Consider the following 23605-nt stretch of genomic DNA (forward strand, 5'->3'; position numbering starts at 1 on the left):
AGAGAGGGAGAGAGTGGGAAAGAGATGGGGCACACCTTGCACAGAACTGTGGGTGTGGGTTTTTTTGCAAATGGAGTTGGCTGGAGCCTCTTAGAATCCTTAGGTCCCAAACTTTGGAAGGCAGGAAGCAGGCCAAGGAAACTGTTCATGTGGAAAGGAGGGCACCTCTGTCAGTGTCACCTCAGATGTAACCGAGGATGATAATGGCAAAGAAGATATTTCTCTGGAGAGTGGAGACAGGAGCCCAGGGAACAAAGATTTAGAAAGCACCCCCACCCCACCTCAATTAGCAGATCTGGTGCTAATTAAGCAGTCCTCCCCAGTTACAAGACAGGAGGCCCTTGCAGTGTTTACTCAGTGGATTTTAGAAATGGTACAGACCAGTGATGTCTGTGTACTCCTAGAAGTGCAGCAGACCAAGTTTCATTCCACTGCCCAGGGCTGATGCCCGAGTTCTGTGGGTGACTTCACAATGCCCAGGATGGTTCCCAGCATCCTTTTGTAGTCTCAGGTTACCATGTTGGCCACCCTGTGGCTGCTTAGCCTTTCTCTCCCCACTCTGTGGGCCCAGATATTAATCAGTTGTGCCTATAAGAGTCTCTGCCAGCAGGCCCTAGTCTCAGGCAATGATGTCGTCCTGCAGTGTGACTATCCCAAAGCACTCTGGTACTTCTCTTCCATTCTAGGGGAAGATCCCTTCCTGCTCTCCTCAATGCCTCACATAAAGAAACTGCCTGGGGGCAGCCTTCAACTGACCAACCCTCAGCCCTCCCAGACAGGCCTCTGTCACTGCCAGGACAATGACAACGCCCTTGTGGTAGAGTATGAGATTGATTTCCAAGATGCCACCGCCTTGCATGTTACGCACGAAAGCCTGGGCCAAGAGCCCCTGCAAAATGAGACCCTGAGACTGGGTGGCCACGTACTCGTCTTCACCCACTGGGAGCCCTGGCAGGACTGTAACCGCTGTGGGGGGCCTGGTGAGCGGAAACGCCTGGGGTATTGCTACATTGGGGAGCCCCAGGAAAAACCCGTGCCCTGTTGGCTCTATCTGAGAGCGGAGAAGGCACGACACAGCTGTACGCGGCCTGAATTGCAGGTGGAAGCCTGTCTTGTACCCTGTGACCACGTTAAGGAAATCAACCAGCCATACTTCATCTTTGACATATATCAGTTGGGCAAGTTGACCAACAACATGTGGCTTACCTGCCCCTTGGCCTCCATCTACAGGTGACTGGACCAGGGCATCAGCCCTGCACCTGACCCTCACCTAGGCTTTGTTTCCTAAGCCCACCTGGGCCAGGGGTTTGCCTTCCAGTGGAAAAGCAGGCTCTGTCTCCCACCCATAAGCCTTCATGGTCAGTCTGTCCAGGAAGGGGTCTCTTCACTGGCTCGTTCAGGTAGATGTTCATTCAGTAGGAACTACTTTTGCCCCTTCTGAGCCAGGCCCTGGGTAGGGTGCTACTGGGGACACAGGGGTGACCAAAAAAAGTTTAGTCCCTGCCTTCATAGGCTCCTGATATTCAGGAGTGACCAAATGTAAAACCTAGAGACTAAGCACTTTGGCCCGTATTCATGTCAACATCATCACTAGTGTTGTTTCTGTCTCCTCACTGAACTCTGATGAATACAATTTGTTTACGCATCCTTGCATCAATGCCGTGGTATTTTTATTACTGTCCCTTTGTAATAAGTCATCGGGGCTCCTGGGTGGCTCAGTCGGTTGAGCGTCCGACTTCAGCTCAGGTCACGATCTCACGGTCCGTGAGTTCGAGCCCCGCGTCAGGCTCTGGGCTGATGGCTCAGAGCCTGGAGCCTGCTTCCGATTCTGTCTCTCCCTTTCTCTCTGCCCCTCCCCCGTTCATCTCTGTCTCTCTCTGTCCCAAAAATAAATAAACGTTAAAAAAAATAAAATAAAAAAAAAATAAGTCATGATATCTGGTAGTATAGATTTTCCAACTTCGTCCTTCAAGACTGTCTTGATTAGTCTTAGCCATTTGTATAAAAATTTTGGAATCAGCTTGTAGTTTCCATCCCCGCCAAAACCCTATGTTTTAATAAATGGGGACTTCATTGAATTGAAAGATAAATTTGGGTAGAATCAATATATTACAATATTTAGACTTCTGATCCATTAACATCATAAGTATTTCTTTTATTTAGGGTTTGTTAAATTTCTCCCAGTAATGTACAGTTATTAATGTAGAGATTTTACATGTTTTATTATATTTATTTCTAAATACTTGATTTTTCATGCAATTACAAATGTGTCTTTTTTATGGATTTATAAGGCATGATTTAATAAATTGGTACATGAAATAAAATAATCCAAGGTTGTAAACAGTGTTTTGACTATTGACAAAATTTTAATATACCTGATATTAAGATCTGATTCAAATCACAGGTATATATTATATATATACATACACATAACAAATATATTATACATATTATTATAATGTACAACATACATAAAATATATATTATATACAGTATTATATTATGCTGTACACCTGAAACTAATATAACCTTCTATTTTAATTATCCCTCTTCAAACCCCTCTTCAATTATCATCCCTCTATACAGAGACAGGTATAACTGAAATATAATGTTATATTAGTTTCAGGTGTACAACATAGTGATTCGATATTTGTATACACTGTGAAATAATCACCATGATAAATCTAATTACCATCCATCATCATACAAAATTACAAAATTTTTTTCTTGTAATAAGAATTTTTAAGATTTATTCTCTTAATAACTTTCAAATATGCAATAAAATATTATTGACCATTGTCACCATGTTGTACATTACATCTCCATGATTTATTTATTTTGTAACTGGAAGTTTGTACTTCTTGACTCCCATCACTAATTCCACCCACTCCTCAACATTCCTCCCCTCTAGCAACCAATCTGTTTTTATTTCTATAAATTTTAGTTTGTTGAGTTTTTTAGATTCCACATACAAGTAAAATCATGGTATTTGTCTTTCTCTGTCTGACTTATTTCACCTAGTATAATGCCTTCAAGTTCCACCCATATTGTCGTAAATGTCAATATTCCATTCTTTTTATGGCTGAGTAGTATTCCACCGTGAATTTACACTCCATCTTCTTTAGCCATTCATCCACTGATGGACATTTAGATTGTTTCTGTATCTTGGTCATTGTAAATAATGCTTCAGTGAACATAAGGGTGTGTATATCATTTCAAATCAGCGTTTTCATTTTCTTGAGGTAAGTTCCCAGAAATGGACTTGCTGGATCATGTAGTAGTTCTATTTTTAGTTTTTGGAGGAACCTCCAAACCGTTTTCCATTGTGGCTGTACAAATTTACATTCCCACCATCAGTACATGAGGGTTCATTTTTCTCCACATTCTCACCAACACTTGTTATTTCTTATCTTTTAAATAATAGCCGTTCTAACAGGTGTGATGTGATATCTCATTGTGGTTTTGATTTAAATTTCCCTGATGATGAGTGATGTTGAGCCTGTGCCTGTTCATGTGCCTGTTAGCTATATGTCTTCTTTGGAAAAATATGTATTCAGATGCTCTGTCCATTTTTAAATTCGATGATTTGGGTTTTGCTATTGAGTTGTATAAGTTCTTCGTGTATTTTGGATATTAACCCCTTCTTGGAAAAATAATTTTCAAATGTTTTCTCCCATTCAGTAGGTTTCCTTTTCATTTTGTTGATGATTTTCTTTGCTGTGTAGAATCTTTTTAGTTTAATGTAGTCCCATTTGTTTATTTTTACTTTTGTTGGCATTGCTTTTGGGGTCAAATCCAAAGATATGTTGCCAAGACCAATGTCAAAGAGCTAACTGCTTATGTTTTCTTCTAGGAGTTTTATGGTTTCAGGTCTTATATTTAAGCATTTAATCCATTTGAGTTAATTTTTGTGTATAATGTAACGTGAAGGTCTAGTTTCATTCCTTTGTGTGTAGCTGTCCAGTTCTTCCCAACACCATTTATTAAAGAGACTGTCCTAATTATATATTCTTGGATACTTTGTCATAAATTGACCATATATGTGTGAATTTACTTCTGGGTTCTCTGTTCTGTTCTATTGATCTATGTGTCTATTTTTATGCTAATTCCACACTATTTTGATTATTATAGCTATGTAATATAGTTTGAAATCTTGGGGTGTGATGCCTCCAGCTTTGTTATTTCTCAAAATTGCTTTGGTTATTTGGAGTCTTTGGGGTTCCATACAAATTTTAGGATTATTTGTTCTATTTCTGTAAAGTATGCTATCAGAGTTTTGATAGGGATTGTCTTGAATCTATAGGTAATATGGGTAATATGGACACTTTAATAATATTAATTCTTCCAATTCATGAGCACAGAATATCTTTCTATTTATTGGTGTCTCCTTCAATTTCTGTCATCATTGACTGCAGTTTTCAGTATATAAGTCTTTCACCTTGTGGGTTAAATTTATTCCTAGGTATTTTATTCTTTTTGATGTAATTGTAAATGAGATTATTATCTTAATTTCTCTTTCTAACTATAGTTGATGTATGGAAAGGCAACTTATTTTTGTACATTGATTTTGTACCCTACCACTTTATTGGATTTGTTTATTTAAACAATTTTTTGGTGAAGTCCTTAGGGTTTTCTACATATAAAATCATATTGTCCACAAATAGTGATCGTTTTACTACTTCCTTTCCAAGTTGGATGTCTTATTTCTTTGTCTTGTCTAATTGCTATGTCTAGGATTTCCAGTACTATGTTGAATAAAAGTGGTGAGAGTGGGCATCTTTGTCTTGTTCCTGACGTTAGAGGAAAAGCTTCCAGGTTTTCACCATTAAGTATAACGTTAACTGTGGGCTTGTCATATATGGTCTTTGTTATGTTGAGGTACATTCCCTCTGTAACTACTTTTGAGAATTTTTATTATAAATGGATGTTGAATTTTGTAAAATGCTTTTTCTATATCTACTGAGATAATCATATGACTTTTATCCTTCATTTTGTTGACATGGTGTATCACATTCATTGGTTGATTTGTGGATGTTGAATCATTCTTGCATTCCTGGAATAAATCTCACTTGGTCATGGCTTATGAGCCTTTTAATGTATTGTTGAATTTGGTTTGCTAATATTTTCTTGAGGATTTCTGCATCTGTGTTCATTGGGGATGTTGGCCTGTAATTATTTTCCTTTCCTTTCCTTTCCTTTCCTTTCCTTTCCTTTCCTTTCCTTTCCTTTCCTTTCCTTTCCTTTCCTCCTTTCTCTCCCTCCCTTCCTCCCTCCCTCCCTCCCTTCCTTCCTCTTTTCATCCCTCCCTCCCCACCTTCCTTCCTTCTTTCCTTTCCTTTCCTTTTTCCTTCTCTCTCCTCCCTCCTTCCTTCCTTCTTTCTTCCTCCCTCCCTTCCTTCCTTCTTCCCTTCCCTCTGCCCCCTATTTCTCCTTCTTCTTCTTCTACCCCTCCCTTCCTTCCCTCTTCCCCCTCCTCCTCCTCTTCCCCCTTCTCTTCCTTCTCTTCCTCCTTCCTCTTCCTTCTCTTCCTCCTTCCTCTTCCTCTTCCTCTTCCCCTTCTTCTTCTTCTGCATCCTTGTCTAGTTTTGGCATCAGGGTAATGCTAGTCTAAAGAGATGAGTTTGCCTCCTCTTGAATTTTTTTGGAAGAGTTTGAGAAGGATAAGTATTAAATCTTCTTTGAATGTTTGGTGGAATTCACCAGTGAAACTGTCTGGTCCTGGACTTTTGTTTGTTGGGAGGTTTTAGATTACTGATTCAATCTCTATACTAGTAATGTCTTTTGGGGTTTTCTGTTTCTTTATGATTCAGTCTTGGAAATTTTTATATTTCTGGAAGTTTATCTATTTCTTTTTGGTTGTCCAATTTGTTGATGTATAATTATTCACAGTAGTCTCTTATGATCCTTTATATTTTTGTGATATTGATTGTAACTTCTCCTCATTCATGTCTGATTTTATTTATTTGGGCCCTTTCTCCCCACCTCTCTCTCTTTCTCCTTTAGTGAGTCTAGCTAAAGGTTTGCCAACTTTGTTTGTCTTTTCAAGGAACCAACTCTTAGTTATGTTGATCTTTTCCATTGTCATTTTAGTTTCCATTTCATTTATTTCCGCTCTGACCTTTATTATTTCTTTCCTTCTGCTAACTTTGGGTTTCATTTGTTCTTTTTTTAGTTTCTTTGGGTGTAAAGTTAGATTGCTTATTTGATATTTTCTGGTTTCTTGAGGTCTGTATCACTATGGACTTCCCTCTTAAAACTACTTTTTCTATATCATAGAATATGGTATGTTGTATTTCCATTTTCATTTCTCAGGTATCCTTTGATTTCTCCTTTCATTTCTTTACTGACACATTGGCTGTCCAGGAGCATGTTGTTTAATCTCCACATATTTGTGATTTTTCCAGCTTTCTTCTTGTAATTGATTTCTACTTTCATACTATTGGGGTTGGAAAAGATGCCCGATATGATTTCAATCTTCTTTAATTTATTGAGACTTGTTTTGTGGCTTAACATATGATCTATCTTAGAGAATGTTCCATGTGCACTTGAGAATAATGTGCATCTACTGCTTTGGATAGGATGTTCTGTGAATACCTATTAAGTCCATCTTACCTAATGTGTCATTTAATGCTGTTATTTCCTTATTGATTTTCTGTCTGGATGATCTATCCATTGATGTAAGTAGTGTACTAAAGTCCCCTACTATTGTTTTGCTATCAGTTTCTCCCTGTTAATATTTCCTTTACATATTTAGGTGCTTCTGTGTTGGGTGCATTAATGTTTACAGATGTTATAGCTTGTTGGGTTGAATTCTTTATGTAATGCCCATCTTTGTCTTTAATTACAGAATTTATTTTAAAGTCTATTTTACCTGATATAAGTTAGGTTTCAGCCTTTTGTTTGTTTTCATTTGCATGAAACATCTTTTTCTAGCACTTTCAGTTTCTGTGTAATTTTACATCTGAAGTGAGTCTCTTTTAGGCAGCATATTAATGGAGGGTTTTGTTTCTTGTTTTTTGTTTTTAAATCCATGCAGCCACTCTATGTCTTTTGATTGGAGAATTTAGTTCATTTACATTTAAAGTAATTATTAATAGGTATATACTTATTCCCATTTTATTAATTGGTTTCTGGCTGTTTTGTAGTTTCTCTTTGTTCCTTTATTCTTCTCTTGCTCTCTTCCCTTGTTGTTTGGTGACTTTCTTTAGTTTTATGATTAGATTCCTTTCTCATCTTTTGTGTATCTGCTATAGGTTTTTGTTTTGTGGTTACCATGAGTCTCACATGTAATGGCCTTATATATAATAGTCTATTTTAAATTGATAGCCAGCTGAGTTTGAGCACATTCTAAAACTCTACATTTTTACTTCCACCCTTCTGTTTTATGTTTTTGATGTCATATTTTTCATCTTTTTATTTTTGTGTATCCCTTAACTAATTATTGTGGGTATAGTTTTGATTGATTGATTGATTGATTGATTGCAAGCATGTGCACGAGCAGCAGCACCAGGAGTGGAAGGAGAGGGAGGGAGAGAATCCCAAGCAGGCTCCACAACCAGTGCAGAGCCCAACACAGGGCTGATCTCATGACTGTGAGATCATGACCTGGGCCAAAATCCAGAATCAGATGCTTAACAGACTGAGCACCCAGGCGCCCCTAATTTTGTCTTTTAACCTTAACACTAGCTTTGTGATTAATCCATTATCTTTACTGTATATTTATCTTTACCAGTGATATTTTTACTTTCATACATTTCTTGTTACTAATTAGTGTCCTTTCTTTTTGGCATATGTAAGTTCCTTTAACATTTCTCATAAGGCTGGTTTAGTGATGATGAACTTCTTTAGCTTCTGTTTGCCTGGAAAATTCTTTTTCTCTTTCAATTCTAAATGATAACCTTTCCAGGTAGAGTATTTTGGTTGGAAGTTTTTCATTTCAGCATTTTGAATATATTATGCCAACTTCCTTCTTCCTGCAACATGTCTGCTCAAAACTCTACTGATAGTCTTATGGGGGTTCCCTTGTATGTAATAAGTTGCTTTTCTCTCACTGCTTTTAAGATTCATTATCTTTATCTCTATCTCTTGACATTTTAGTTATATATGTGTCTTGGTGTATGGATCTCTTTGAGTTCATCTTTTTTGGAACCTTCTGGGATTCCTGGATCTGGATGTATGTTTCCTTCTTCAGTTTAGGGAATTTTTCATCAGCCATTATTTATTCAAATAAGTTTTCTTCTCCCTTCTCTCTCTCTCTTCTCCTTCTGAGTCTCCTATAATGTGAATGTTATCCTGCTTGATGTTGTATTCTAGGTCCCTTAAGCTATCTTTACTTTTTAAAATTCTTTTTTCCTCTTTTTGCTGCTCTGTTTGTGTGAGTTCCACTGCCCTGTCTTCCAGATCAGTGATCCTTTATTCTGTTTCATCTAGTCTGCTGTTGAACTCCTGTTGTGCATTTTCAGCTCAGTTATTGTTTACAGTTCTGTGGCTTCCATTTGGTACTTTCTTAGATTTTATTTATTTGTTTTTGTTGAAGTTCTCACTGTGTTCATTCATTTTTCTCCTGAGTATCGTTTTGTGACCATTACTCTGAACTCTTACTCTCTTGGGTAAGTTACTTATCTCCATCTTATTAATTTTTTCCTAAATTTTATCTTGTTCCTTCATTTGGAAAAAAACTCCTCTGTTTCCTCAACTTGCTCAACTTTATGTGTTTGTTTCTAGATCTTAGGTGAAATAGCTACCTCTCCCAGTCTTGAAGAAATGACTTTGTGACTTTGTGTAGGATATGAACCTTTATCATTCAACTGTGCCCTAGTTCTTGATTTTCTCTCATACCTTTTTGATTGTCCAAGCAGCCTGACTTATTCTTGCTTGGTCCCATTTGATGAGGGTGTGCCAAGAATTTTCAGTGTTTCAAAGGGAGGAATCTCAATCAACACCTAGTTTCAGGCTGATTGGCAGCAGCTTTTAAATTATGCCAATTTATACAGTCCTATGAGACAACAGTTATAAACCCTGCTGGCTTCTAAACTAGTTGATCTGTAGGTGTCCCTTGTGTGACATATGTGAAAATTAGGGCTCCAGATGAGTTTATAAGCTCCATTCTGGAAGGTAACAGTGAACTGTAGTAAGGCCAAGGGAGAACACAAAGATGGTGCCCCATGACCTACATTCTCTGGGAGCTCCTTCATAGCCTCTAGATGTGTGGCAAAACTCTAGGATAGGTAGATAGGTCTTTTTCACAGGAAGACTGGGATGTGTTTCAGTCTTCTGTAGAGTGCCCTAGGGATAGTAGCCTACCCACACTGTCTCTCTAATTGTTTCAGTCCCACTGGGGCCTAGAAACACAAGCCCTACACCCCCTCCCCACAACCAACTACCAGAACCAGGCAATTAAGGGGAATCCCCTGTATCAACTGGTTTGTTGGCATACCGGCCAGTTTTCATGAGACAGAAGGAGAGCACAGGGCCTGGGTGCATCCATTAGCTTTGGCAGGGCTTCAGGTGAGTGGAGGGCTGAAACACATGCCTGTCAACTTTGGAGGGGCAGCTAAAGAGACAAATTATATCTTCTAAGTTTCATCTTCTAATTGTTTGTTGTTGGTATATAAAAATATACTTGGTATTTGTATATGACTTTGTATCAAATTATTTTGCTAAATTCACTTACCTCTAGTAAAATGCTGAGTGGAGAGGTTGATGGCAGACATGCTTATCACTATTAAATATAATACTGCTCTAGGTTTTTAGTAGAAATACTATGAAATTAGTAAAATTCCCTTTTATTCCTAGTTTTCCAAGAGTTTTGAGCCATGAATGAGTGTTGAATTTTATCAAATGATTTTTCTGCATCTAATAAGGGGATAATATGGTTTTCTCCTTTGTTATGTTATTATGGTGAATTACATTGATTGATGTTCATATGTAAACCCAAGCTTGCCTTCCTGGGATAAACCCAGTGTGGTCATGATGTTTATTCTTTTTACTTATCATTGGAAGAAATTTGCTAATATTTTGTTTAGGATATTGTGTCCTTGTTCATGAAAGAGATTGGCCTGATATTTTCCTTAGTTGTGATATCCCCATAAGGTTTTTGTGTCAAGGTGATGCAGGCCTCATAGAAGTTTGGAAGTGTTTCATCTTTTTATATTTTTGGAGGGATTTTGAAAGATTGATGCCATTTCTTAATCATTAAGAAATGTTTGCAAGAATTCAGTGGTAACTCTTTCTGGGATTAGAAGGATTTTGTGCATAGGTTTTTAATTACAAATTCAACTTCTTTCATAGTAAACATAGAACAGTTCAGAATTTTTCTTGTGACAGTGTCGTTAAGCTTTTCAATGAATTTATCCATTTTATCTAAATTTTTGTGTAAGTTTTGGCCAAAAGTTGTTTTTAATATCATCTGATTATCTTTTTATGCCTGAAAGTAGTAATATCTCTTTTTTCATTACTAGTATTTGTTATTTAGGTCTTCTTCCTGTTTTTTTCTTGATCAGTCTTGCTAGGGCTTTATCAATCTCATTCATCTTTTAAAGAACCAACTTTTGGTTTGTTGGTTTTGTTTTCTATCTAATTGATTTCTGGTGTTTGAGATACTCGCCTAGATCTCTAGTTTTTATCCCCCACCCCCTCAAAATATGTATTTAGGCTGGAAATTTCCCCCTAGCTATAACTTACTTGCATCTTACAAGTTTTAATATTATATTTTTATCTTCATTCAGTTAAAAATACTTTATATTTTCAATTGTGGTTTCTCTTTTGATCCATTAGTTATTTAGACATTTCACTGTACAAATTTCGAATATCTAGTGATGTTCTTGTTATCTTTTTGTCATTTGAGTCTAACTTAATTCTACTGACCAAAAATGTGATTCTGTTCCTTTAACATTTATTGAGACTTGTTTTATGATCTAAAATATGGTCGATTTTGCCAAATATTTCATGTAATTAGAAAAAATATGTGATCTGAAGTTGAGTGCAGTGTTCTACATTACATATATGATTAAGTCAAGTTTATATCATATAGCTCAAATATTCTTTATTGTTACTAAATTTTTGTTTGCATATTGCCTTGTGGATTTGTCTATTTCAACATTTAGTGCTAGAAGGTTTTGCTTCATATATTTTTAGTTTCATACAAATTTAGGATCATTATAACTTCCTGTCGAACTGACCATCTTATACAATGGCTCTTGTAATCTCTATTAGTACTTTTGGCCTTAATGTTTACTTTCTGTTATTAGTATAGCCACTATACCAGTTTTCTGTTATTTAGTGTTTGCATGATATTTTTCCATGTCTTTACTTTCAACTTTTCTATATCTTTTTACTTAAAAGTAATCTCTTAAGAAGTAGATATTTAGGGGCACCTGGGTGACTCAGTTGGTTGAGCATCTGACTTTGGCTCGGGTATGATCTCACGGCTCATGAGTTCGAGCCCTGCATCAGGTGATGTGCTGACAGCTCAGAGACTGGAGCCTGCTTCGGATTCTGTGTCTCCCTCTCTCTCTACCCCCCACCCCCCGACAGCTTGTGCTCTGCCTCTCTCTCTCTAAAAAAAATAAACATTAAAAAAAAGAAGTATATATTTAGATTTTTGTTTTGGTATTCAGTGTGAAAATCTTTGTCTTTTAATTGCAGTATTTAGTTCATTTACATTTAATGTAATTACTGATATAGTTGGGTTTAAGTTTACCATCTTCCTCTTTGCTTGTTACATGTTCTGTCCCTTCTTTGGCTCTTTTGTCTTGTTTTACTTTTGGATTTACCAAGTATTTTTAAAAATTTTAATTCCAATATAGTTAACATACAATGTTATATTAGTTTCAGGTGTACAATATAGTGATTCCACAGTTCTATACATCACCCAGTGCTTATCACAACAAATGCATTCCTTAATCTCCATCACCTATTTAACTCATCCCCCCACCTACCTCCCCTCTGGTAACCATCAGTTCTCTATAGTTAAGATTCTGTTTCTTGGTTTTCCTCTCTCTTTCTCTCCTTTTTTTTCCTTTACTTGTTTGTTTTGTTTCTTAAATTTCACATATGAATGAAATAATTTGTCTTTCTCTGACTTATTTCATTTAGCATTATACTGTCTAGCTCCATCCATGTTGTTGCAAATGGCAAACTTTCATTCTTCTTTATGGCTGAATAACATCCCATTGTATAGATGTCATATCTTCCTTATGCATTCATCTATTGGTGGACACTTGGGCTGCTTCCATAATTTGACTATTTTATTTTGTTTTTTTAAATTTTTTTTTCAACGTTTTTTATTTATTTTGGGGACAGAGAGAGACAGAGCATGAACGGGGGAGGGGCAGAGAGAGAGGGAGACACAGAATCAGAAACAGGCTCCAGGCTCCGAGCCATCAGCCCAGAGCCTGACACGGGGCTCGAACTCACGGACCGCGAGATCGTGACCTGGCTGAAGTCGGACGCTTAACCGACTGCGCCACCCAGGCGCCCCAATAATTTGACTATTTTAAATAATGCTGTTGTAAACATATGGGTGCATATATCTTTTTGAATGAGGGTTTTTGTATTTTGAAGGTGAATACCCAATAGTGCAATTACTGGATCATAGGGAAGTTCTATTTTTAACATTTTGAGGAACCTCCATGCCATTTTCCACAGTGGCTGTACCAGTTTGTATTCCTACCAACAGTGCAAGGGTGTTCATTTTCTCCATATCCTTGCCAACACTTGCTGTTTGTTGGGTTTTTTATTTTAGCCATTCTGATAGGTGTGAGGTGATATCTTATTGCAGTTTTGATTTGCATTTCCCTGATGAGGAGTGATATTAGCATCTTTTCATGTGTCTGTTGGTTGGTTATCCAGATGACTTCTTTGGAGAAATGTCTGTTCATGTCTTTTTGCTATTTTTAATTGGATTATTTGTTTTGGGGGTGTTGAGTTGTATCAGTTATTTATATATTTTGGATACTAACCCTTTATTGGATATGTCATTTGCAAATATCTTCTATTCAGTAGGTTGCCTTTCAGTTTTGTTGACTGTTTCCTTTGTTGTGTAGAAGCTTTTTGTTTTGATGTAGTCTCAATAGTTTACTTTTGCTTTTATTTCCCTTGCTTTAGGAGACATATCTAGAAAAACGTTCTAAGGCCAATGTCAGAGGCACTATTGCCTGTTCTCTCTTCTCGGATTTTTATGGTTTCAGTCTTACACTTAGGTCTTTAATCCATTTCGAGTTTATTTTTGTGTATGGTGTAAGAAAGTGGTCCAGTTTTATTCTTTTGCATGTCGCTGACCAGTTTTCCCAACACCATTTATCGAAGAGAGTGTCTTTTTCCTATTGGATAGTCTTTCCTGTTTTTTTGATGATTAAGTGATCATATAATTGTGGGGTTTTTTATGGGTTTTCTATCCTGTTCGCCACAATCAGGTGGGATTTATTCCTTGTATACAAAGGTGGCTCAATATTTGTAAATCAATCAACATGATACGTTACATTAATTGGAGAAATAATAAAAACCATATGATCTTTTCAATAGATGCAGGAAAAGAATTTGACAAAGTACAACATCCAATCATGATAAAAGCCCTCAACAAAGGCCACATATGAAAAACCCACAGTGAACATTATATTCAGTGGGGAAAAATTGAGAGCTTTCCCCTTAAGGTCAAGAAAAAGATAAGGATGTCCATTCTTGCCACTTTTATTCAACATAGTACTGGATTCACCAAGTACTTTTTTTTTTACCCAGTATTTTTTAATTATTCCATTTCCCCATCTATTAGCTTATTAGATATGCATTCTTTTATGATTTCGCTAGAGATTACAAAATTAATTCTCGCTCATTAGAATATAATATAATATAAATTTGTACTTGTACCATTACCTCGACAATGTGGAGACCTTATAACTTTTTAGCTCCATTTATGCTTCCGTCTGTTGTGCTTAGTATTTTTTATTTTAAATATACTTTAAACCCCATAAGACATTATTTTTAAATACTCTAAATATTAATTTAATTTTGCCCGCATATTTACTCTTCTGGTAGTTTTTATTCCTGTGTTGCCTTGCTTTCATTTGGGGTCAGTTTCCTGCTGCCTGGAGAATCCTCTTTGGTATTTCTTTTAGTGTGCTCTGCTGTGGTAAATCCTCTCAGTTTTCATCTGAAAATATTATTTTTTGCCTCCATCTTTAGAAGAGATTTTAATTGGGGTCTATAGAAATCTATATATAGAATTCTAGATTGGCAGTCGTTTACTTTTAGTGCTTTGAAGGTGGCATTGCATTGTCTTCTAGCTTCCATCATATCTTTTTTTTTTTTTTCCCCATCATTTCTTTTTAAAAGTCCGTGTAGGGTCTTAGGATTATCACTTTCAAAGTTTGTATCTTTTTCTTCTCTGGCCATTTAAAAACATTTTTTTTTAATTTTTTAAATTTATTTTTGAGAGAGAGAGAGAGAGAGAGAGAGAGCATGAGCCAGGGAGGGGCAGAGAGAGAGACAGAGACACAGAATCCGAAGTAGGATCCAGGCTCCAGGCTCCAGGCTCCGGGCTGTCAGCACAGAGCCCAACGTGGGGCTCGAACTCATGAGCTGTGAGATCATGACCTGAGCCGAAATCAGACGCCCGGCCGACTGAGCCACCCAGGCGCCCTTTCTCTGGCCATCTTTATTATTTCTTCTTTGCTTTTCAGCAGTGTTTTCCTATAAAGTTCCTGGGTGTGGCTCCATTTATATTTACCCTGTATGGGATTTGAAGGCCATCTTGAATTTGTTGCTTGATGTTTTTTGTCAGTTTTGGAAAGTTTTCATTCAGTACCTTAAAATATTACTTATGTGCCTGTCACTCCTTTGCTTCTGAGTCTCCATTTACACGAATGTTAGAACTTTTCGCTATGTCTCATACGTGTCTTGCACTTTTTTTTTTATACTTCAGTATAGATATTTTTCTGTGGTCCCATCTTTCATTTCCCTGATCTTCTTTTCTGTTGTGTTTAATAGATTGCTATCCTTTCTAGAGAATCCTCAATTTCACATTTTATTTTTTAGTTCTAATATTTCCATTTGATCTTTTCTACCACTTCAAAATCCTCTTCTTGTCCTCTCCTGAACATATTAATCATGGTTATCTTAAAATCTATAGTTGTTATTAGCAAGGGTGTTGATCTAAGCTTCTCGGTTGTAGTAGTAAGTGGAAACCCCACCCACATTATTAAAGAATAGCAGGGAATCTGGATTCTCATGTGAAATCTCTTGGCTTTTACATGTTGGCCACTGATTTAAATAGCCAACCCCCTCCACCAGGGAGGCCAATTCAAACATTTATTCAGGCTGTATCCAGCCAGTCTGTTACTTCTCACCTAGACCGTGTGAAAATCGGAGGTGGGCTATCTCACAGTGGCCCCATATCCCCGCTTACGTGTTTAGAAAAGATCCCCTGGGCTGAGGAGACAGAGAGGGAGAGAGCTGGAGGGGAAGCAACACAGGCACGACTGTTAATGTGTCTCAGATAGAGGGATTTTAGAAGGTCCTGGGGAGCAGACAAAAACTCTGAACAGTTTTACAGATCTGAGAACAGAGGAGATGTGTGGCCCACTCCTGTGGTGAAGGTGGTGGTGAGATGATATGGAAGCAGCCGTTCCAGAGTCGAAGCGTACAGCTTATGCCAAACACAGCCTGTAGAGGTCTCCACATGGGACAGGGACATGCCTGAGAGAGCCCCCGGTCATAAGGAGCCAGGTAGAGGAAGGCAGGATGTCTTAGCAAAGACTTGGATGGAACTTTGACCTCACCCACTCACCACTCTCCTCCTTGTCCGCTACTCCTTAGCCGCTCTGGCCTCTACACCCTTTAAATATGGCAGCCATGTCAGGGTCTAGCCATCTCTCGGGAGTATTCTTCCTCCAGATACCCACATGGCCCTTTATGTCAATTTATTCAGGTGTTTGCGCAACTTCAGCTCCTCCGTGAGTGTTCAGACAGGCCTGACCAACCTCCCTGAGCTCGCGCTCACGTCCGTCTCCTCACTTTCTATGCCCATTTCCCTGCTTTACTCTTCACTTGATCTCAGCCAAAAGGCCGAGCAGCGATCCCCTGCTTTACTCTTACCTTTAGTGATTATTAGTCCTCATCATCTGAGGGTTCCATACTTGTGAATTCACCTGCTCGCCAAAATTTATTTGTAGCCCCAGGTCAACCCCCACAGTGGTTCCAAAGTCATTTGTGGACATGCAAAGAGGAGTGAAACAGTCGAATCACTTAATGCGCGTTCCCAGCTGAGGTTGAACAGGGAGACGCTGCCTTCTGGTTTCAGCTATCATACTGTTAACAAGTATCCTTTTCATGGTCTGCTTAGTGCCACTTTTTTTGTTGTTGTTGCATTTTCGTACTTTTTGTTGATGATTTCACTATTTAAAATGGCTCCCAGGCAGTGCTGACATGTTAGCCAGTGTCCCTAAGCACGAGAAGGCTGTGACATGTCTTGTCAAGAAAACACGTGTGTTAGAGAAACATTGTTCAGGCGTGAGTTAATAGTGCCGTTGTGTACAAGTTCATTGTTAATTAATTAACAATATATATTAACTAAGAGGCCTTTAAACAAAAACATACATATAGCAAAGTTATATGTTGAGCAGTTGACGGAAAATGTTATGACCAAAGGCTCGTAGGACCTTGCTTAAGTCTGTATGTCTCCTATAAACAATGTTCAGTATTTGCTAATTCAGCAACTTTATAGAACATAACCGCCATGAATAAGGAGAATCACCTATATCTGGTATTGTGTATTATATATTTGTTTATTTTCTGTCTGTTCCACTAGAAGGTAAGTCCAAGAGGGAAGAGGCTTTGTCTAACCTGTTTGGGGCTGTGATTAGAATAAGGCACATGGTAGGCATTCAGGAAACTTGTGAAATGAGTGAGCAATGGCATATCAAGCCTGCACAATAATTGTTTTTAATTTCAGTACTGAGAAGGAGTTTAGGAAAGGGTTTGGAAAGGGGACCACTGAGAAAAATATTTGCTTGTTTAAGATGAGTCGAATCATGCAGATATCTGTGGCAAGAGTCTGGGACCAGCACATGCAAAGGTCCTGGGGCAGGAGCCCTTTGCTTGCCTGATGTTTTCAGAAGGTGGCAGGGAGGCCAGCATGTCTGGGGAGGAGAGGCTGGGGGAGAGGGGTAGGAAATAAGAATGGTAACCGGACAGAATTTATTCACCTCTCCACCCTCTGCACTAAGAATTGTGTACAGAACATAGTAGGTGTTCAGGAAAAATGTGTTGAACGTCCACATGTGACACGTTAATGCCAGAGCAGGGAATGGTAGAGAAAATCCTGAATAGACAAATTAAGTTTCCTCCTATCCCAGCAGAGTGGAGGGCTTGGAATAGATACTAGATAGAGTTGTTAAACTGTCACCAGTCAAACAGGGATTGTGACCTCACATAGCCATGAGGTGAGCTACAATTCAGCCTGCTGGGTTTCATGGGTGACTTCACAATGGCCAGCGTGGCGCCCTGCCCACCGCCACAGCCCCAGTCCACCATGCTAACCACCCTGTGGCTGCTGCTCAGCTTTGCTGTCCCCTTGCCAGGGTTCTATGTCTCCTTCAGCTGTCCCAACGAGAAGCAATGCCAAAGAGCCCTCCTCTCGGACAATGACGTCTTCTTGCCCTGCAACTCTTCTGGGTCACAGTGGTACTTCTTCCTGCAAGACGGGACCAGCTGGTCCCACACACTCTCCAGTGCTTCCAACATAGAAATCATACCCGACAGCGGCGTTCTCATTCGGAGTCCGTTGCCCTCCCAGACGGGTTTCTACCACTGCCAGGACGAGGACGGCCTCCAAGTGGTACAGTATGAGATTGACTTCCAGGATGTCAGCACCCTGCACATAACACACAAGGGACTGGGTCAGAAGCCCCTGCGGAACGAGAGCCTGAGTCTGGGTGGCAAAGGGATCGTCTTCACCCGCTGGGAGCCCTGGCAGGACTGTAACCGCTGTGGGGGGCTGGGCGAGCGGAAACGCCTGGGGTACTGCTACATCGAGGAGCCCCTGCAGGAACCCATGCCCTGCCGGCTGTATCTGGGAGGTAGGAAGGTGTGGTCCAGCCGCATGCGGCCCGAGATGCAGGTGGACGCCTGCCACGTCCCGTGCACGGCACTGACGTCGGATTACGTCCCCTTTGACAACTTTGAGATCACTGAGGAGTCGGGATCCGTGTGGCTCACCTGCCCCCTGGGATCTGTCTACAGGTGATGGAGACAGGCACCAGCCCTGCCCTTGGCTCCTAGCCAGGGTCCCCCAGGCTGGGAGCCTTCATGATGAATTCCTGCAGAGGGGAGGGGGCCCACATGGTCAGCTTGCTCTCTGCTGGCCTCTTCAGATGTGCCTTTGGTAAGAGCCCCCTGGCGCCCACACACAATTGAGTCACACAGGTAGAACAGGACCGCTGACCCTTCGGGAGGGCTTGGCCGATTCTGTGGCCGCTCCTGTGGCCGGCCATGCTGTGGATGTGGCGCTCATCAGACACCCCTGCGGAAGCCCCCAGCCTGGGGGTGGGGGTGGGGGGTGGACAGCCCGGGGTGGTCAGGACTGGGATGGGAGAAGCCCACGTGAGTAATGAGGCTATGCCGGGGGAAGCTCAGAACGCTGTGGGACCCTGAGACCTCTGCTCATTGGGGAGGATCAGAGAGCCCCGAGGAGAGGAGGCTGCCCGGGAGGGTACCCATCAGGGTCTGCCTCGCAGAACGCACACTCATGTTCTTGTATTCCTGCCTGGAGCCCCTGGGAAATCTCCCCTTGGCCTGTCTTCCCTAAGCCGCCCGCACTGATGACCCTGACCCCGGTGAGAAGAATTACAACCACTCACAGCCCTGCACTTTAGCCACGGGCTGCATCCCAGCCCGAGAGCCAGAGCCGTGGGCCCCAGGGGGGCCATTTACAGATGAAGAAGCTGCAGCTCTCAGAAGGCACAGTCCTTGCCCGGGGGAGGGGGGGGCGGATCCACGGTGGCCCTAAATCCTGCAAGCTTGGCTGCAGAGTCCCCGTGGCCTCCAGCCCCGCGTGCCAGGGATGGCCCCTCCCTTGCAAGGTGGGGGCCCCAGCAACCCCTTGGGGCCTCTGTAGCCACAGGCTCTGTCAGTGTGAACCCGCCACCTCCATCTGGTTTGCTTTCCCTTGTTCCAGCTGTGACCTCTGACCTCTTCTCCTTCTCACCCTCTCTCCATGGTGTCCCTTCCTCCTTTTCCCCTCCTCCTTTAAGTACAAAAGTAACAGCTACTCCCTATAACCCTCCCCCGCCACCCAGTTCAGAAGTGCAGGAAAGGGCACACGAGTCTCTCCTCTTACCTGGACTGGGCCACCCACTCCACGCCGCTTGCCAGACAAGGAGTCCCTGGCTGCCAGTCACTGGGGACCTGAGATAAGAATCAAGGGAGGTCCCCAGAGGCTTTAGGAGTTGCCGGGTCTCAAGGGAGTAGAGTGGCATTTCCTGTGAGGTTTACATCTTGGACTCTGGATTCATCCAGACCTGGGCTCCAATCCCAGCTCTGCCACTTTTCCAGCTGTGCGACTTTGGGCCTGTGGTGTCCCTCTGGGCCTCAGTCTCCCTGTCTGTAGAATGCGGGTCGCATTCATTTCCTAAGGCTGTCACAACACAGTACCACACACTGGGTGGCTTACAGCAATGTAAACGTATTCTCTTGCAGTTCTGGAGGCCAGAAGTCCAAAGCCAAGGCGCCACCAGGGCCACGCGCCCTGTGAGATGCTGGGTGGAATTTGTCCTGCCTCTGCCTAGCTCCTGGGAGTGGCAGGCAATCCTTGGCCCTCCTTGGCTTGTAGCTGCATCCCCCCGCCCCCCCATCTGTCCCTGTCATCACTCGGCATTTTCCCTGTGTGTTTGGGTCTGTGTCTCTTCTCCCTTTCTTTTTTTTAAATTTATTTAATGTTTATTTTTGAGACAGAGAGACAGAGCGTGAGTGGGGGAGAGACAGAGAGGGGGACACAGAATCCGAAGCAGGCTCCAGGCTGTCAGTCGGCAGAGAGCCCAACGCGGGGCTCGAACTCATGAACTGCAAGATCATGACCTGAGCCAAAGTCGGACGCTTACCCCACTGAGCCACCCAGGCGCCCCTCTTCTCCCTTTCTCAAAAGAACACAGGTAGTATTGCATTTAGGGTCCAGGGATTTACTCCAGTCTGACCTCGTCTTCACTAATTACATCTGCAACACCCCAATTTCCAAAGAAGGTCACGTCCTGAGGTTTAGAACACGAATTTGGGGAGGACACGATCCAACTCAGTACAGAGGTCTTGGTGGTCCCGGCCTCTCGGGCTCATTGTGATGTCTAAGGGGCAAATGCCTGTCCAGACGCAAAGCCCCACCCTCTAGTGGGTGTTCGTTTTCGCTTGCACGATGACTGGCCCTGTCAGTGCCGTCTGTTGGGTCTCCTTTCTGTTCCTCGGTCACGACGGGCTGAGAAGTTGGCAGCACTGAAAGGAGATGAGGGAGCCAGCCCTGTGTGCTGAGGCACAGCCCTCGAGGCAGAGGGAACAGCCAGGGCAATGGCCCTGAGGCAGGAAAGTGCATGCTGGAGGACCACCTAGGAGGCCAATGTGGCTGGGGCAGCCTAAGTGAGAGACAGAGTGGGGAAAATGAGGCCCGGCCAGGAAAGCGGGGCGGGGGGCAGTGGGGGTGTGCGTTCTTGCTGATTCCTCCAAGTAACCCTCAGAGGCAGGTATAGTCACACCCCCCGGTTTTCAGATGAGCAATGGGAGGCTTGAAGAGCTAGAGGCATTTTCCTGTCGCAGATCGAGTGGGGGTGGGGCTCTGAGCTCCCTGACACCCGTCCCCACCTTCCCCCTGCTTTGTAGCACTCTTGGAGGACATGCCCTGTGCGCTGTTCCCCAGGGAGGAGGGCGCCGCTGTCCCCATCTCCTCTCAGACACCAGTCCCCCACGTACCCCCCCGGGGCCACAGCAGCTGACTTTGTCCTCCTTTGCAGGCCCATCCTCTGGGAAGCCGACAACATCCCCCTGACCTGGCAGAGCCAGCTCTCCAGCCAGGACTTGGACACCATTTTGGAACCTTCCAACGGCGGCAAGCAACTGCGGGTCTTCCAGCCGGCCATTTACAAGTGCTTCGTGCAGCAGGAGCTCATGGCCCGGTTCAACCCCGTGCCCTTTCCAGGCACGGCGGAGACTCTCAGGGAAGAGGAAGGCGGGCCACACCGGGGGAAAGGGAAGACCCAGGAGGGGAAGGCCAGCTCCATCCTCAAGGGGCTCAAGTTGCTGCTGCTGCTGGGCACGGTCCTGGGCCTGCTGGGGGTGCTGCTCAAGATCTTCCACCCTTCCCAGGGCAAAAGCAGTGACCAGGTGCTGCTGGTGAAATGAAGCAAGCCCTCTGTGCCCAGGACACTTGGCCTCCTGTGTCTCTGTCACTTTAACTGTCCTTCCCAAGGCACTTCCGGGGGGGTGGGGGGCGGCAGAGGCGGTGCCCGCAGGTGCAGAACAGGCCCATGGCCGCATTGAAGGCTGATGAGCTCTTCCCTGTTCCAGGTCCTGCTCTGTTAACCCCTTAGCAATCCCCATCCCGCAGATGAGGAAACTGAGGCAACTACTGTCCAGTAATTGGAAGGTGGGGGGTGGGGGCGCTCCAGTTTGAGCTCAAGTCTTGTTTTCCTCACGGGGAGGACGGGAGAGATGGAACTCACCGTTTTCAGGGCGAGTCTCTGGGAGTTGGTAAACTGTAGCCACCTTAGGCAGCTTACTGCATTCCCCCGAGGACAAGGGCTGAGACAGGATGGGAGGGGGTAGCGGGGGGGGTCACACCCCGACCTGCAGATCCGCACTGGGCTCTGCCTTTCCTTGGTCGTCCTTGCCCCGCACTCCCTCAGATGTGCTGAGGGCTTTCAGGCTTAGCCATATCTGTCCGAGGCAGAGGGTGTTCCCAGGGTCGTAGCCCCGGGCCGCCGGACTTGTGTCACCCCTCCTGGCTCTTGCAGTGGAGAGAGAGCCCCAAGAAGGAGAGACAGACCCGTTCTACCAGGACAAGGCGCCAGGCCTGGCCCAGCTGACCCACGGGAGTCACCAAGCCTAGTTGTTCCCAGAAATTATATACACTGTTCCGCAGAGTGCAAGAGTGAGAAATAAAATATTAATGCCTCGTAAAACTCGTTGCCCTGATATCCCACTGGACAGATCTGAAACTTCCAGAACGGAGCTTCTGCCCCTGAGCAGAGGGCAGAGATCACCCCTCGCTTACCAGACACTGTTGCCAAAACACTTAAGGCTTCTCACGGTGCCCACAGACGCAAAGGTTCCTGCAGAATCGGGAGGACATTCGTGGAGAACTAAACAGGGTCCGTTGGGAAACAGAGGCGGAGAATAATGATGACAGCAATGGCAAATATTTGTGAACTTCCTGGCATGATCAGAACTCACACCCTTCATGAACTTTATGTCCTCACAGCCAGCCACCCATGAGGCTGGGGTTCCTCCGAACCTTGTTTTGAAATAGTTTTTTAACGTTTATTTATTTTTGAGAGACAGAGAGAGACCGAGTTTGAGCGGGGGAGGGGCAGAGAGGGAGACCCAGAATCCAAGGCAGGCTCCAGGCCCCGAGCTGTCAGCACAGAGCCCCACGCGGGGCTCGAACCCACGAACCGTGAGAGCATGACCTGAGCCGAAGTCGGACGCTTAACCGACAGAGCCACCCAGGCGCCTCCAAACCTCGTTTTGTAGTTGAAGACATCAAGGCACAGAGGGCTCAAGCACCCTGCCTGAGGTCACACAGCAAACTTGAGATGGGGCCAGCAACAGGAGAGTGAAGGGAGACCTTGGGGCCCTCCGACCAGCTCCCCAGAACCCCCGGTTTCCTGCACCCGCGGCGGCACATGGCGCTGTAGCTGGGGGTGGAACAGCCAGCGCCAAGCACAGGCTGCCCCCAGGCCTGAGGACCACGGTCCACAGCCAAGGGAGTCCACGTCCCCCCGGCGGCAGGCAGACGCTAAGGTGACCCCAGTGATTTTCACCTCCTGGTGTCCACGCTTTGTGGGGTTCCCCTTCCCGTCCAGTGTGGATGGCACCGGTGACTTGCTTCTAACCACATTCATATTCTTACTGTTGAGGGGTCAGAATGTCACCCCTGGATGCGGCTACGTTGTATGAGACTCTGTCTTAGCCTCCCGGATGCAGAGAGAGGCTCGCTGGCCGGGTGAGGTCAGCAGCCATGGCGCGGAAGCCCGCTTGGTGTGAACCGTGAGCGGCCTCTAGGAGCCACAAGTAGTCTTTAGGACCTGAGGTGACAGCCCGGGCCTCAGTCACACGGTCCCCAGGAACTAAACTCTGCCAACAATTTGAGTAAGGCCGGAGGCAGGTTCTTCCGTCGAGCATCCGGATGAGAACACAGCCTGACCGACACTTGGACTGAGCAGAGGACCCCAGGGAGCCGCATCCGGACTCCTGACCCCTGGACACCGGGCTATCATGCACGTGTGTGGTTTTAAGCCACTTAGTGTACTGCCATTTGTTACGCAGCGGTAGGCAACAAACGTCCCCCCCCCATAACCCCCGGTCCCCCTGAGGTCCCCTGCAGCTTCAGCGGTGACACAGACAGTTCCCT

At 43.4% G+C, this 23605-nt stretch overlaps 1 protein-coding gene and 1 long non-coding RNA gene across 3 annotated transcripts; one reads left to right on the forward strand and one right to left on the reverse strand.

Moving 5' to 3' along the window:
* Positions 1-517: 517 nt before the first annotated feature.
* On the forward strand, positions 518-21397 carry FAM187B (family with sequence similarity 187 member B). Of its 2 annotated transcripts, none has more exons than XM_045045428.1 (2): positions 518-1230; positions 20988-21397. In XM_045045428.1, the coding sequence occupies exons 1-2, from the start codon at positions 518-520 to the stop codon at positions 21373-21375; spliced, it is 1101 nt and encodes a 366-aa protein (XP_044901363.1). In that variant the 3' UTR covers positions 21376-21397. The 2 variants fall into 2 exon arrangements, with proteins under 2 accessions (XP_044901363.1, XP_003997986.5); XM_003997937.6 differs by lacking the exon at positions 518-1230 and adding an exon at positions 16734-18237.
* On the reverse strand, positions 20151-22601 carry LOC123382165. The gene is made up of 2 exons (XR_006590121.1): positions 22247-22601; positions 20151-20612 (listed from the first exon to the last, which is right to left on the reverse strand). It is a non-coding gene; the product is annotated as an uncharacterized LOC123382165 (long non-coding RNA).
* Between the last annotated feature and the right edge of the window lie 1004 nt (positions 22602-23605).

This window comes from Felis catus, chromosome E2, assembly GCF_018350175.1.
Source record: "Felis catus isolate Fca126 chromosome E2, F.catus_Fca126_mat1.0, whole genome shotgun sequence".
In the NCBI taxonomy this organism is placed as follows: domain Eukaryota; kingdom Metazoa; phylum Chordata; class Mammalia; order Carnivora; family Felidae; genus Felis; species Felis catus.

Bases quoted from the DNA above. Each gene is read 5' to 3' on its own strand.
- FAM187B (XM_003997937.6), top strand. From the start codon at position 17,468: ATGGGTGACTTCACAATGGCCAGCGTGGCGCCCTGCCCACCGCCACAG. The intron at 18,238-20,987 runs GTGATGGAGACA...CCTCCTTTGCAG, and splicing joins CCCCTGGGATCTGTCTACAG to GCCCATCCTCTGGGAAGCCG.